A 16,278-nucleotide genomic window follows, 5' to 3' on the forward strand; every position below is an offset into this window, starting at 1 on the left:
CAGCACAGATTACCAATTAAACCTAGTAACCCCAAGTTCGTATGACTCAGCTACATGCTGCCTTCACCAAAGAAAGTCGAGGAGTAATAATTTTGACAAAGAATGCTCACTGGTGTTAAATTAGCATCACGTCCACGGCGACAGACATATTGAAGATAATGGAGAGTATAAAATACTAATACAATTGAAGCAGCAATTTGCCAACCAGAATGGGTTAAATATCCAAGCAAATCTACCCATATCGGTGCTTATGGGGGAGTGGAGACAGTGGCTACCCTAACATTGGCAGCATGTTTCCAGGCTGCATATAGGGATAGAAAGCTGTGACTAAAGAGAACTACTGAATTGAACAAATAGATGCAGTTTGTGTGTCAGACCCTCGTGTCACCTTCCCTGCAGAAGAACACTTGGGAAAGTGGCAGCGAGAATGCACATACACTGCATCCCTAGCCAAGCTGTTCCAACAGAGCTATGACACTGACATCTACTCGATAGTGTGGAAGATTGCCCAGTTATGTTCTATCCTCAGAAAAACAGGATAAATCTAACCTTGCCAAATACCACCCTATTTGCCTCCTCCCAATCATCAGCAAAGTAAAAGAAGGAGTAATCAATAATGCCATCAAGCAACATCTAGTCACTAATAACCTCTCACCATCGCTTAAGTTAAGTTCCGCTAGAATCACTTGGCCCCAGACATCATCACATCCTTCATTCAGACATGGATTACATTGCAAATACTTAACTGGAGGAAGGCTAATTTCAGTGAGTTAAAAAGGGATCTTGCCCAGGTGGATTGGAATCAAAAACTAGAAGGCAAAACAGTAATTGAACAATGGGAGGCCTTTAAGGAGGAGTTGGTTCGCGTACAGAGTAGTCACATTCCCACGAGGGGAAAAGGAAGGGCATTCAAAGCTGGATAACCAGAGATTATAGAGATTAAAATGAAACAGAAAATTGAGGCTTATGACAAATTTAAGGTTCATAATACTGTAGAGAGTCAAGCTGAATACAGAAGAGATCTAAAAAAAAGGAATGAGAAAGTATGAGAAAAGATTAGTGGGTAACGTAAAAGGGAACCCAAAAGTCTTTTATAAAAATATAAATAGTAAAAGGGTAGCCAAAGGATGGATGGGGCCGATTTGAGACAAAAAAGGAGATCTTCTTCTGGAGGCAGAGGGTTTGGCTGAGGCACGAAATGAATACTTCGCATCGGTCTCACTAGATAAGAGGATGCTGCCAATGTAGCAGTAAAGGAGGAGGTAGTAGTGATATTGGATAGGTTAAAAATAGATAAAGAGGATGTACTTAAAAGATTGGCAGTACTCGAAGTAGAAATGTCATCTGGTCCAGAGGGGATGCATCCTAGGTAACTGAGGGAAGTAAGGGAGGAAATTGCAGAGGTTCTGGCCACAATCTTCCTTAGATATAGGGGCAGTGCCAGAGGACCGGAGGATTGAAAATGTTACATCCCTGTTCAAAAAAGGGGAGAGGGATAAACCCGGCAATTACAAGCCAGTCAGCTTAACGTCGTGGGGGGGAACTTTTAGAGACAATGGGCATGATCTTATCTCGGAGCTGGGTATCCCGCACTGGGTATCTGCGATTGCAACTCAATTGAAAGTGAGTATTTGTGCTTCCCGGTTTCCCACGTGCCAGGCAGCAAGATTGACAGGCTGGCTACCTGTTGGAAGGGAAAGGAGCCGCAAATCCGAGAGGGGGAAGAGAGAGATCATCAGCACTGGGGGAAAAAAAAAATCAAAGGGCGTGGGTGGGGGATACGGATAACATCAGGGGATCCAGCTAGCATCGGGGATCGGGGGGTCCAGCTAGCATCGGGGATTTGGGGGGGGGGTGGGGTGGGGTTCAGCCAGCATCATGGAGTGGGGGGGGGGGGGCGGTGATCACGGGGGTCGTGTCGGCCAGCTGAACTTGTTGGAAACCTGAAAAGGTGAGGTTAAATTCATTTTACATTTGTAATACACAAAATATTAAGTACCTCAAGTATTTCACTGAGGTACATTGCCCCTCTAAGTATCGGCCCACTGGCTTTAAGTGGGGGCAGGACTTCCTGGTGTCTGTTGTTCACGTGCTGACAAACCTGCCTGGGTTAAACCCAGAAATGGGTGCGTTGGATCCGGTCGCGTCCAAAAAGTTACTATTTTAGCCTCCCACCTGCCCCCAACTCACACATTCTTGGGGGTTAAAATTAACCCAATAATCTGGGACAAAATTAATTGTCACTTGGAAAGGTATGGGCTAATAACTGAAAGTCAGCACAGATTTGTGAAAGGAAAATCATGTTTGACTAACTTGATTGAGTTCTTTGATGAAGTAATGGAGAGGGTTGATGAGGGTCGTGCAGTTGATTATGGACTTTCAAAAAGCACCACATAATAGACTTGTTAGCAAAATTAAAACTCATGGGATTAAAGGGACAGTGGCAGCGTGGATACAAAATTGGCTAAGGGACAGAAAGCAGAGAGGAGTGGTCAACGGTTGTTTTTCAGACAGGAGGGAAGTGTGTAGTGGTGTTCCCCAGGGGTCAGTATTAGGACCACTGCTCTTTTTGATATATCAAAGTTTGCAGATGACAACGAAACTCGGAAAAGTAGTAAACAATGTGGAGGATAGTAACAGACTTCAGGAGGACATAGATTGGTGAAATGGGCAGACACATGGCAGATGAAATTTAATGCAAAGAAGTGTGAAGTGATACATTTTGGTAGGAAGAATGAGGAGAGGCAATATAAACTAAGTGGTACAATTTTAAAGGGGGTATATGTGCACAAATCTTTGAAGATGGCAGAACAAGTTGAAAAGGCTATTAAAAAACAGGTGAGATCCTGGGCTTTATTAATAGAGGCATAGAGTACAAAAGCAAGGCAGTTATGCTAAATCTTTATAAAACACTGGTTAGGCCTCAGCTGGAGTATTGTGTTCAATTCTGGGCACCACATTTTAGGAAGAATGTCAAGGCCTTAGAGAGGGTGCAGAAGAAATGTACTAGAATGGTGCCAGGGATGAGGGACTTCAGTTAAGTGAAGAGACTGGAGAGTTGGGGTTGTTCTCCTTTGAACAGAGAAGGTTAAGGGGAGATTTGATAGAGCTATTCAAAATCATGAATGGTTTTGATCGAGTAAATAAGGAGAAACTGTTTCCAGTGGCAGGCGGGTCATTAACCAGTAAGGTGATTGGCAAGAGAGACAGAAATGAGGACTTTTTTTTAATGCAGTGTAATGATCTGGAATGCACTGCCTGAAACGGTGGTGGAAGCAGATTCAATCGTAACTTTCAAAAGGAAATTAGATAAATAGTTGAAGGGAAAAAAATTATAGGGCTATGGGGTAAGAGCAGGGGAATGGGACTAATTAGATAGCTCTTTCAAAGAGCCGGCACAGGCACCAAGGCCTCCTCCTGTGCTGTACCGACTATGATAAATGAAGGATAATGCAAAATGAGAATGCTAAGATCTGTTAGAATTAGCTGCCTGGGATATAATCGAACAACGATTTAAACTTTATATGCTGCACGAGAATCCATGGTATGTACCCAAGAGACTCACAAAAACAAAACGTTTGTACAATCCTTCTTATACCGTGCCCAACAACATCAGATCAGTTTACTGGACACAAGGTGAGATTGAATACATATTTTTATGCTAGTAGCTACACGTTAACTAGCCTCCAACATAAAGCAGCTAATGTTGGAGTGCATGAAGTCCTCAATCCATCCAATTACTTTCTAAATGGTAAAAAGTTAAAAACAGTGGATGTCCAAAGGGACTTCGGGGTTCAGGTACATAGATCATTGAAGTGTCATCTATAACTTTACTGCAGTCCCCAATTCCTCTGGCGGCAAACAGGAATGATGGCAATTCCCAGTCCCCAGCTATGCAACCTCATTTCAGACCCCACTTGGGACAGGTTGCGGTGCAACAGCTCCCTAGTTTTATTGGACAATTTCTGATATCCTCAATTCTGAGCAATCGCCTACATTCCTTATACACGTAAAAGCTCAGCAAGCGAGGCAGCATCTGTGGAGAAAGAAAGAGAGAGAGTTAACGTTTCAGGTCCGAGGCCATCCGTCAGAACTTCGACCAGAGACGTTAACTCTTGTTTTCTTTCTCCACAGCTGCTGGCCGGACTTGCTGAACTTTTCCAACATTTTCTGTTTTTATTTCAGATTGCCAGCATCTGCAGTATTTTGCTTCCTCTCTCTCTCTCCCCCCTCTCTCTGTCTGTCTGTCTGTCTGTCCCCTCCTTGTACGCGGGCTCATGTCATCACTTAGTTACCGGTATGTTTTATATCGGACAATATATTGAAGGGGGTCTGCACCCTCTCCTGCACCTTTCCTCAGGTGCAGCCCCCCTCTCTCCCTCCCTCCCTCCCTCCCTCCCCGGGACCCTTTTACCTTCGAGACCGAGGAAGTGGCCATCGTCCGCGCAGCTCGAGGCCCGACTGTCCACCTCACAATGGCCCGAACCCCGCGACAGCGAAAAGGAATTCCCCAGCACACACGTTCCGCGGCCTCCCTCGGCAGCCTATCGGAGCGACGCTACTTCCCGCGACTGGCGACTTTGAGGAGGGCGGTGGTGATTGGCTGAGGGTCACAGTTCAGGGTTCAGGAGGTGAGAAGGCGGTGTCCTGCGGGGCCGTTTGAGTTGTGCGTGTGCGTGTGCGCGCCCGCCCGCCCCCCCCCCCCCCGAGTGCGGGACGCAGGCGTGGTTGGTGCCGGGGAGCCGCCGAGGTCCGCAGACCCGAGCTCGAGCCCGAGCCGTTGAACGGTAGGAAACTCGGAAGAGTGGCGGGCAGTCGAGTCTGGATTCCTGACATTTAGTCGCCGGGCGAGCGATGTTATGGCTTGTCTGTTCCGAAGGTCTATAGCGGCTCAGGTACGTGGCAGCAAAGCGGTCGCTCCTCGAAGAGCTGCGTTTGATGGTCTGGCTCCATGTTGTGGGCTCCATATTGTGTGACCTTCAGGGACCGTCGGCCGGCGGGTCGAAACACACGAGCTCTGCCGAGGGTGACTCTCTCTCAGAGAGAGAGAGAGGAAAACATACTTTCGAAAGGATTTCCGAGTTCACTCGTGTTCTGCGCGCTGCGTTGGTTTTCTAATGACAAGTTTGCAAAAAAAAAACACACACACACGTACAAAACAATCCGATAAATGGGGAAATTGAGCGACACACTTTGTATATTATGGGAATTGACGTTGCCTGAAGCCGTTACTTTTATGCTTTTCCCTTCAATGAAAAATGCAGACATTTTTCAGATTGGGAAATAACGGCAGTATATAATGTCTGGTTAAGTTATGTCAGCTCAGCTAATTACAATTACTACGAACAGTGAAATAACGAAGAATATTTGACATCACGTAAAATCGTTTCATTTTTTTTTTGCTTACCGAGGTGCCAAAGTGTTTTTTTTTAAAGAAATAAAAGTTAACAGAGTAAGTTAAATGCAATTTCCCCCCCCCCCCCCCCCCCATCACTCATTTTACAAGCTGTGTCTGGGACTTTGAATCTGTGGTTTTGATGCTCTTGAGGAATTCTTTGTTCCAAGTAACCAAATCTTTAGCACATAATTAACGATTTGGACTTAAAGGTAGGGGGCATGATTAAGAAATTTGCGGATGACACAAAGATAGGCCGTGTGGTTGATAGTGAGGAGGAAAGCTGTAGACTGCAGGAAGATATCAATGGACTGGTCAGATGGGCAGAAAAGTGGCAAATGGAGTTCAATCTGGAGAAGTGTGAGGTAATGCATTTGGGGAGGGCAAACAAGGCAAGGGAATTCACAATAAATGGGAGGATACTGAGAGGTGTAGAGGAAATGAGGGACCTTGGGGTGCATGTCCATAGATCCTTGAAGGTAGCAGGACAGGTAGATAAGGTGGTTAAGAAGGCATATGGAATACTTTCCTTTATTAGCCGAGGCATAGAATATAAAAGCACGGATGTTATGCTGGAACTGTATAAAACACTAGTTAGGCCACAGTTAAGTACTGTGCATAGTTCTGGTCACCACATTACAGGAAGGATGTGATTGCGCTAGAGAGGGTGCAGAAGAGTTTTATGAGGATGTTGCCAGGACGGGAGAATTTTAGCTATGATGACAGATTGGATAGGCTGGGTTTGTTTTCCTTGGACCAGATGAGGCTGAGGGGTGTTTTGATTGAGGTGTACAAAATGATGAAGGGCCTAGATAGAGTGGATAGGAAGGACCTATTTCCTTTAGCGGAGGAGTCAATAACCAGGGGTCATAGATTTAAAGTGATTGGTAGAAGGATTAGAGTGGAGATGAGGAAACTTTATTTCACCCAGAGGGTGGTGGGGGTCTGGAACTCATTGCCTGAGAGGGTGGTAGAGGCAGAAACCCTCAACTCAATTTAAAAAAAATACCTGGTTGTGCACCAGAAGAGCCGTGACCTGCAGGGCTATGGACCAAATGCGGGAAAGTGGGATTAGGCTGGGTGGCTCGTTTCTCAGCCGGTGTGTACACGATGGGCCGAATGGCAGTCTCCTGTACCATAAATTTTCTATGATTCTATAATCCAGGCTGACACTTGGGGAGTGCTTCATTGTTGGAGGTGACATATTTTGGGTGAGACTTAAACCACGGCCATGTCTGCCTGATCAAGTGGATGTAGAAGATCCAATGACACTATTGATGAAGAGCAGGGAGTTATCTTGGTGTGCTCGCAAACATTGTTCCCTCAACCAACATCACCAAAAAACATTTAATTAATTGGTCAAAAAGCAGATGCTGCAAATCTGGAATAAAAACAGAAAATGCTGGAAACATTCAGCAGGTCAGGCGGCATCTGTGGAGAGAGGAAGGTAGGGTTAACGTTTAAGGTGAATGATCCTTCTTCAGGAGGTTCTGACCAAGAGTCATTGACCTGAAACGTTAACCCAATCTTCGTGTCTCCACAGATGCAGCCTGACCTGCTGAGTGTTTCCAGCACAGTTTAATTGGTCATTCATCTCATTTGCTGTTTGTGCGACCTTACTGTGTGCACATTGGCTCATCGATTTGCCTACATAGCAACTGTATTTTCACTTCAAAAGTAATACATTGGATATGTAATACATTGGATGTGAAACACTTTGGGATGTCCTGAGGATGTGAAAGGTGCTATATAAATGCAAGTTTTTTTTTGTGTTCGTACACACATATCCACTCAATGAACATAATCCATGGTTTATTTTTACGGCATCTCAAAGAAACTTCATAAGCCAATAGGACTAACTAACAATAACAACAACTTGCATTTATATAGGGCCTGTAATGTGGTAAAATGTCCCAAGGCACTTCACAGAAGCGTTATCAAACAAAGTTTGACACCAGTCTAATAGATATTAAATATGAATAGATAGAGGTTTGAACCTTTGCAGTTCTGTTTCCTGACATTCTGTTTGAACCTCAGGAACAGCATAGAATGTATCCCTTATAATTTTTGCAAGTCTTAAATTGGAGGGATGGGGTTGTCACTTTTGCTGTGTTTCACTGATTTAATTCAAACTATTTGAGACTGTGGAGCAAACTGCATTAAAATGTCTAGAATATTGAAGCACAGTTCTTTTCCTTCCTGTCCCTGTATTTCAGATGTTCTGAGAATTTAATGTACTGTTTCATATAAATTTCTCAATTCTGCCTAGCTATAAAAGTAATGTTTTTAAATTGTTGATAGAAAGCTATATGGTGTAATGTACAATAAATCTTAGAGATATTGTATACAACTTCTTTAAGCAGGCTGCTAGCCATGGGATTTCCTCGTAATTAGCTACAAATTTAGTGTAATGTCACAATCAGCAATTCTGCAACGGCTGTTATATGAAGTGTACTAATAGTCAGCATCTGCACTGATGGGTACTGTCAGCATAAAAACTCATTCAAAAGTAAATTTAAATATTATACAAATAGCAGTTGCCTGGGAATAATTACAAGGTTGTAATGTAACCACGAGGTTCAAATGATTGTCACAAGCCAAGCTTCACTCGAGCAGTTTGACATTATCTGAAACCTTATGGTTAGATTACTGCCTCATCATCCCAAATGCCTAGTGCTGCTTATATATTGAAATTACACTTTTTAAAAAGTAGATGTTTGAATGATCTGGTGCTTCCTGCCTATTATTAAAAAAATATTTTCAGAATGCCTTTTTCTTTCTTAACACTATTTTAATTTATTTGTTTTTCTTAGCTTTCCAGAGTTCTGGGGACATCAGTAGAGAAGCTTATTCCAGTGGTGTCAGCTGTTCCTGTCTCCAAAAAACAGTAATTTATCAGTTTTATACATTTCATATATGCAACTGATTTTGAAAGCATCTATAAAACTTAAAAATAAATGAGTGACATTAATGCCTTTGTAGAAAGTTGATTTGTATGTGGTCCTAATGTCTGTAGTCGAATAATTTGTATGTGGTCCCAATGACTGTAGTCGGATAATTTGTCTATGGTAGCCACGTGGCTGTTAATGCAGTATCATTCGCATGATTACCAGGGATGAATCCTGGCTTCAGCTCCTCTGCTCCCTCCCAGTTGCAGCCCTCCAGGCCTTGCTGTCTGCCCCAGCCAGTCAAGTCCCATCTAGTCTCGGCCCACTCTATGCTTCCTGCTCTGCTGGTCATCACATATCTAGTTGTCTTTGTTGATCACAGCACACCTAGCACACTGCTCCTAAGCACTATCAAAATTGGGGAAATAATAATAAATGAATGGTATATGAATTTGTTGGCTGTAAAATAAATAAATAAATTGGAGAAATGGGACATAATTAAAAATTTTAAGAAGTAAGAAAGGAAAAAGATATGGGAAAGTGAATGTTGTTCTGGTTGCTCTTTTTACACCGGAGGAAGTTATGCTAATCATATAATCTTCATGACATTTATTTCGGAGGCATGTTTACAGTCAGTGAAAATTGACAACTAGTGTAAATCTTTTGAGAGTAACTGCATTGCGTTTTAATCCTGAGCCTGGAAACAGGACCTAGGTGCAGGGCACGACTAAGTTTGAAAAGAGTAGTAGGAAATACCAGGTAAATCCATAAGTAGTAATTTGGTCATTGCCAAACTTTGGTTTTAAAAGCCTGAAGGCTGTTAGACGAAGGGAAAATTAAGAGAGCTTTGAGGTCCTGGGGAAAGAATGAGTTCAAGGTTGGGGATTATAAATATACTATAGCTATATTTTGCTTATGAATAAACGGACATACACTTCTAAGTGTGTTATACATGTTATTCTAATGAATAATGTAAATCATTTGAAAACACTTTCCCTATTTTGTTAATTTTTTCCATAATTCATATTTATCTGACTGTATTTTCTATTTTATAATAAATTTGATCTCATCTACAAGTAGATACAAGTTTCCTGTTCAATTCCAAAGTCGATCTCTGCCCTAGGAGTAGAGGTGGGTAATGTTTCAGAGGTGGAAGTAAGCGGTCATGGTGCGAGAGCGCTTTTTGGGTATGACCTCAGTTCAGGGGAGCAGAGTTTATGGCGAGTGCTGAAAGCAATGGTTTTGTTCTTCCCAATATTGAACTGAGAGGAATTGTCACTCGTCCAAAGTTTGATGCAGGTCATGCAGTATGACAGCACAAATGATGGAGCGAGCTCAAGGAAGTGGTGGTGAGGTGTGTCATCAGCATCCATATGGAAACTGATCTTGTGCTTGTGGATGATGCAGCTGAGGGGCAGCATGTAGATATGGTGATCAAGTAAGATCCTTGGGTTCTCTGGCGATGACGGTGCAGGAGAGGGAGGAGAAGAAATAGCAGAATAAACACACACAAAATCAATAATTCACACTTAACCCATAAACTTTCCCATCCCACCTTCCAACCATTAAAGATATTTTTCCCATCCTGATGCAAAATCAACAGCCTAAACTCCAGGCATACCCTCTCCCACTGCCAGATAACATCACACACCCGTGCGTTCCAGTGACTGGCCCAACTAAGCCCTGGAGTGAAGAATGAACATACGGCAGATGACAGCAGCGTGCACATAAATAGTATTTTTAACATAGAGAATGTCCCATGGTGATTCACAGAAGAGAAACAGGCAGTGCGCAGTAGTATTGGAATTAGGCAAGATGACTAAAAGCATGTCAAAAACAGGTTTGCAGGAGGTTTTTAAAAGCAGAGAGACTTGGGGAGGGAATAGCAAAGAGTAGGGCCGAATTGGATGAAGCGTGGAGTGGGATGGGTGGGAAAACCCGCAGGAGGCCAAATTCAGAGGAAGAGCATAAACTCAGAGCACAAGCAGGGACGTAAGGTTGCAAGAGTATAGCGTAATGAGGCCATGAAGGGATTCGTAAATGAGGATGAGAATTTTATGCGTTCAGGTGTCAGTGAGTCAATGGAGGTGAGCAAGCGGGAATTAATGCAGGACAGGATGCGGGCAGTGAATTTTTGGATTAACTCCGGTTGCCTCTACCCAAATGGGGATCGGTCTCCTATGAAACGAGTGCCACCCTTCATAACCAGGTAGCTTGTGGCTACATAGTTGTGAGGCAAAATAGGTTTCAAAGGAAACAGTTGTTTCCCCCCACCCCCCACCTGTGCCTGTCTTCAGCCCATCATTTATTTCTAGTACCAAGCTAAGTTGTGTATCTGATGACTATTACAGCTGGTGGCCCTTTGAAGGCTTGGTATAATAATACACAAAGTAGTTTGTAAATTTGGGAAGATCAGGGCTCTGGTGATCCATACTAAATTACTTCTATTACCTGGATCGTCTCTCACATACTGAACAATAGAGTGATAAATGTCAATTCTACCTGCCTGTTTTACCCCCCTCCCCCTCCCCGTGCCCCGCCTCCATTCTGCATATTTCCTTGCAGGTAACTGACATCAAGGAAAAAAAAAAGGGAACTTGAGATACCATATTTACATAGCTATGAAACATGAAATTGTGTATTCCACCTGGGCAGCCTATGCTCGACCAGAGCAATAACCAAATTTTAGTCATTAAATGCTTGCCAGCTACGAAATCCCATAAAGAAACATTAAAACACTCTTTTATGGTTTGAAGCCAACAGATTTCTGCCCTGTCACAGTAACAAAAGTATGGACAATGATTTCAGCGGCAGTAGAAGTGAGGTAAGGGCAGAGATGGGCGATATTGCAGAGGTAGAAGTAAGTGGTCTACGTGACGGAGAGGATGTAGGGTTTGAGGTGTAGTTTAGGACTGATAAGGAATGCGTAAGATTAACATTATGGTGCCAGTTTGCACTAATTGTAAAATGTGCCACTGAAATGAATATCATAAAGACTGTACGATTAGCTTAACTTTTATATGATTAAACATTTATAACATTTAGCTTATCGTACATTGTTAAACATTTACAACATTGAGTATATGGCCTACAAATTTTTTTTTTTACCAAGTCTAATGTGTCATATATTTATTCCAAAAAGAAAGTAATGGTTAAAATACATTCCAATCCACGTGAGACAATTCTGTAACAATCAAAAAGGAAATAAACAGCAAAATGGGCGTGATGGTGATGCTATAAAAATGTAGAATGCTAATGTGGCTTCCAAAGTACCCCAGAGATAACAAGAAAGAATGTGTGAGATAGAGAGAGAAAGGGAGATATGGAATTATAACACAGAAACAGGCTGTTCAGCCCATCTGGTCCATGTTGGTGTTTTATCCTCCACGTGAATTGTTGTCCTAATCCCGTGTCCCTTCTCAGATCCCGTATCCCTTTATTCTCCTTTCCTTCAACCACCTATGTAACCTATTCTTAAATGTTGACATGGTCTCTGCTTCGTTCACTAACTCTGATAGCAAAATCCCAAAAACCGGTTAATCTATTTTTGGTCGTGTTGGTTATGGGATAAATGTTGGCCGGGACACTAGACAAATTCCCTGCTCTTCGAATAGCGCCATGGGATCTTTTGCGGGCCTTCAGTTTAATGTCACATGTGAAAGACAGCACCTTTAACAATGCCGTACTCCTTCATTACTGAGGAACTGCATTGAAATGTCAGATTAAGTGCTAAAGTCCTAGAGTGGGGCTTGAACTCAACAACCTTCTGACCCAAAGGTAAGAGTATTGCCATTGAGCTAAGGCTGACACTGTATTAATCCTGACAAATCCCCTGAAGCTGATGGCCTACATTCTAGGGTTCTAAAAGAGATGGCTGCAGAGATAGCGGATGCATTGGTTATAATCTTACAAAATTCTCTAGATTCTGGAACGGTCCCAGTGGACTAGAAGGTAGCAAATGTTACCCCACTATTCAAGAAGGGAGAGAGAGAGAGAAAACAGGGAACTACAGGCCAGTTAGCCTGACGTTGGTCGTCAGGAAAATGCTGGAATCTATTATTAAGGAAGTGGTGACAGGGCACTTAGAAAATCATAATATGATTAGGCAGAGACAACATGGTTTTATGAAAGGGAAATCATGTTTGACATGATTTATTAGTTTTTTGAGGATGTAACTAGCAGGGTAGATAAAGGGGAACCAGTGGATGTAGTACATTTGGATTTTCAAAAGGCATTCGAAAAGGTGCCACACAAGGTAAGGGCTTATGGGGTTGGGGGTAATATATTGGCATGGATAGAGGATTGGTTAAAGGACAGAAAACGGAGAGTAGGGATAAACAGGTCATTCTCAGGTTGGCAGGCTGTAGCTAGTGGGGTGCCGCAGGGATCGGTGCTTGGGCCTCAGCTATTTACAATCTGTATTAATGACTTAGATGAAGGGATAGAGTATAATGTATCCAAGTTTGCTGATGGTACAAAGCTAGGTGGGAAAGTAAGCTGTGAGGAGGACAAAGAGTCTACAAAGGGATAATTAAGTGAGTAGGCAAGAAGCGGCAGATGGAGTATAATGTGGGGAAATGTGAGGTTATTCACTTTGGTAGGAAGAATAGAAAAACAGAATCGTTTTTTAAAAGGTGAGAAACTATTCATTGTTGGTGTTCAGAGACTTGGGTGTCCTCACACAAGAAGTTAGTATGCAGATACAGCAAGCAATTAGGAAAGCAAATGGCATGTTGGCCTTTATTGCAAGGGGGCTGGAGTACAAAAGTAAGGAAGTCTTACTATAATTGTACAGTGCTTTGGTGAGACCTCACCTGGAGTACTGTGTACAGTTTTGGTCTCCTTATCTAAGGAAGGATATACTTGCCTTCGAGGCGGTACAACGAAGGTTCACTAGATTAATCCCTGGGATGAGAGGGTTGTCCTATGAGGCAAGGTTGAGTAGAATGGGCCGATACTCTCTGGAGTTTAGAAGAATGAGAGGTGATCTCATTAAAACATATAAGATTATGAGACGTCTTGACAGGGTAGATGCTGAGAGATTGTTTCCCCTGGCTAGAGAGTCTAGAACTAGGGGGCATAGTCTCAGGATAAGGGGTCGGCCATTCAAGACTGAAATGAGGAGGAATTTCTTCATGCAAAGGGTTGTGAATCTTTTGGAATTCTCTATCCCAGAGGGCTGTGGATGCTGAATTGTTGAGTATATTCAAGGCTGAGATTGATAGATTTTTGGACTCTAAAGGAATCAAGGGATATGGGGATCAGGCGGGAAAGTGGAGTTGAGGTCGAAGATCAGCCATGATCTTATAGAATGGCGGAGCAGGCTCAAGGGGCCGTATGGCCTACTCCTGTTCCTATTTCTTATGTTCTTAATATGTGAAACAGTTAATGGCAGCACAATAATGCATTGGAGCTCCAGGTATCCACTATGTTATCATTGGAAGTACCACAGAGGGAAGGCATTGATGGGAAAAAACCACAGGGCCACTAATCCTGGCCCACATTTGCTTGTAGCCAATTAAACATCTACTTAAGATGGAGGTTGGAGGTAGACCCTCCACCTTATGTTCTTGGTTTGTTGCATAGAGCGACAAAGAGGAAAGGGGAGTAAGAAAAATAGGAAAATTAGAAGAAAACAAAATTGGTTAAAAAGAAGTATGATTAGTTTTTCCTCTGCTAATTTTCTTCCCTTGCATCTTTTCTCTCGAAGTTTACCATCCTTTTGTTTTTCTATTTTGTGTGAAATACTCTTGTTTAAACAGTGAATGCTCAGTACTTTATCAGAGGAACAGGGACCGGCTGGGAGAAGTAATGGAGCTCAGCGACGTGATGGAGCAGAATTAATGTTGTAGTCATTAGCTGGAGGTAATTTTAGCAGTTAAAAGGCTCAGTCATTATGTCAGGCTCAATAATAATAAATTATGTAATCCGTATTCATTTTTTTTTAAACATTGGGCCGGATTTTGCTGTGAATGTAGCGGTGAGACTAACAGCGCTCACTATTATTTATGCGCAAATCAGACAGCAACTTCCGACCAGCGCACACGTGCGGTTAAACGCGAAAATCTGGATGTTGCTGTCCGAGATGTTGCTGCCCCTCCATAAGCAGCGCGAAAATAACATCTCGCCGTCCGGCTCCCTGTATTGAACGGCATGAAGTTCCTGTACTGACGTGGTAGATACAGACTAAACTCGCCACAAAAAGTTAGGGCTTGTCCATTCCAGTTTAAATACCCCTTTAGTGGCATGGTAAGTCTTAATTACTGCCAAACAACCTCTCTGACACTGAAAATTAAATGTTTATAACTGTGGAGTCTCATTCCTTCAGATATTAATTATTGTTGGAGTTTTTTTTAAAAAACTTTTTCTTTTGTCTCTTATCTCTCTTTTAATCCAACCTTTCTTTTTACCCCCTCTTTATTTCACTTTCTGTATCTGATTTGACATTGAATTCACTATTCTAATTTGCACTTCCTGGTTCAGACTTTGTGCTGCTCATTAACGATTCTTCAATCTGACCGGTTAAAAAGACAGACAATTGCTTGCCCTGTTCACACAGGTCCCAGATGCCCTGTAGAGGGTGCCGCGCTATTTGAATGTCCTGCTGACAGTAACCTGCCGTGCAAAATCCCATAGAAAGTCTTAAGTGCAAGTCTAACGAATGGCGCCCTCGATGTTCACTGCAAAATCTGGCCCGTTATCTTTTCACAACTGATACCCTTATTTTGAAAAGTTATGTATTAATACATAATTGTCTCCAACTTATGTATTAAGTTGGAGACAATTACTAATGCATTTTAAAAACAGGCCGTCTGCAGTAATGCTTCTTGCTGCTGCACCAGGGCCACTATTTTAAATATGGCTTGTGCTGCATATTCCTACCCTCCTTTTTAAAAAATACTTTTCTATATTAGTTGGCATAACATGATGCCACCTGAAGAATTGTAACAAGGCCAGTTGTGTTATGAATTTGACCCAGGTAGTTGCCAGGAGCAAAAAAAAAAAGGGACTGGGATATCAGTGGGCAAGTTGCAAATTTCCCAGAGCCTTAGGTATACTTCAGCAACCTTGGATCAGCAGGTGAAGGTTAAATCTGTGTTACAGCAACTGTGTTTGCATTTGAACCTGCAGTCTGACTCTTTTTCTGAAGTCAGCAACACGGGAAAGGATTCTGAATCGGGGACAGGGACTCGATAAAATTAACATAAGTAAAGCAACAGTAATGAAGAAAATAATAGCACTAAAGAGTGACAAATCCCCAGGACCAGATGGTTTCCATCCCAGGTTTTAAAGGAAGTAGGTGAGCAGATTGCAGATGCCCTAACTATAATCTTTCAAAGTTCTCTAGATTCAGGAACTGTCCCTCTGGATTGGAAAGTTGCACATGTCACTCCGATTTTTTAAGAAAGAAGAGAAGGAAACCAGGGAATTATAAACCAGTTAGCCTAACATCTGTTGTGGGGAAAATGCTGGAGTCTTTAATTAAGGATAGGGTGACTGAACACCTCGAGAATTTTCAGTTAATCAGAGAGAGCCAGCATGGATCTGTGAAAGGTAGGTCGTGCCTGACAAACCTGATTGAATTTTTTGAAGAGGTGACTAAAGTAATGGACAGGGGAATGTCAATGGATGTTATTTATCTGGACTTCCAGAAGGCATTTGATAAGGTCCCACCTAAGACACTGTTAGCTAAGATAGAAGCCCATGGAATCGAGGGAAAAGTACGGACTTGGTTAGGAAATTGGCTGAGCGAAAGGCGACAGACAGTAGGGATAATGGGTTGGTACTCACATTGGCAGGATGTGACTAGTGGAGTCCCGCAGGGATCTGTCTTGGGGCCTCAATTATTCACAATATTTATTAACGACTTAGATGAAGGCATAGAAAGTCTCCTATCTAAGTTTGCCGATGACACAAAGATTGGACAAATGTAAGGAATCTTACAACACCAGGTTATAGTCCAACAAATTTATTTTAAAATCACAAGCTTTCAGA

The 16,278-nt window shown here is 42.5% G+C and overlaps 2 protein-coding genes across 5 annotated transcripts in view; one reads left to right on the plus strand and one right to left on the minus strand.

Annotated features, from left to right (window-relative positions):
- orc3 (origin recognition complex, subunit 3) overlaps window positions 1–4,564 on the minus strand; it is a 75,931-nt gene extending 71,367 nt beyond the window's left edge. For 2 of the 3 annotated variants that reach the window (XM_067984903.1, XM_067984902.1), the window contains exon 1: window positions 4,415–4,564. In XM_067984903.1, the coding sequence (XP_067841004.1) occupies window positions 4,415–4,438 (24 nt within the window). In that variant the 5' untranslated portion in view covers window positions 4,439–4,564. The remainder of the gene's footprint in view (window positions 1–4,414) is intronic. The other variant, XM_067984900.1, reaches the window with a different exon arrangement.
- A 138-nt stretch (window positions 4,565–4,702) lies between these two features.
- Window positions 4,703–16,278, plus strand: part of rars2 (arginyl-tRNA synthetase 2, mitochondrial) — an 80,620-nt gene continuing 69,044 nt past the window's right edge. For both annotated transcript variants that reach the window (XM_067984904.1, XM_067984905.1), the window contains exons 1-2: window positions 4,703–4,895; window positions 8,209–8,282. In XM_067984904.1, the coding sequence (XP_067841005.1) occupies window positions 4,860–4,895; window positions 8,209–8,282 (110 nt within the window). In that variant the 5' untranslated portion in view covers window positions 4,703–4,859. The remainder of the gene's footprint in view (window positions 4,896–8,208; window positions 8,283–16,278) is intronic.

Source organism: Heptranchias perlo, chromosome 5, assembly GCF_035084215.1.
Source record: "Heptranchias perlo isolate sHepPer1 chromosome 5, sHepPer1.hap1, whole genome shotgun sequence".
NCBI classification, from domain to species: Eukaryota; Metazoa; Chordata; class Chondrichthyes; order Hexanchiformes; family Hexanchidae; genus Heptranchias; species Heptranchias perlo.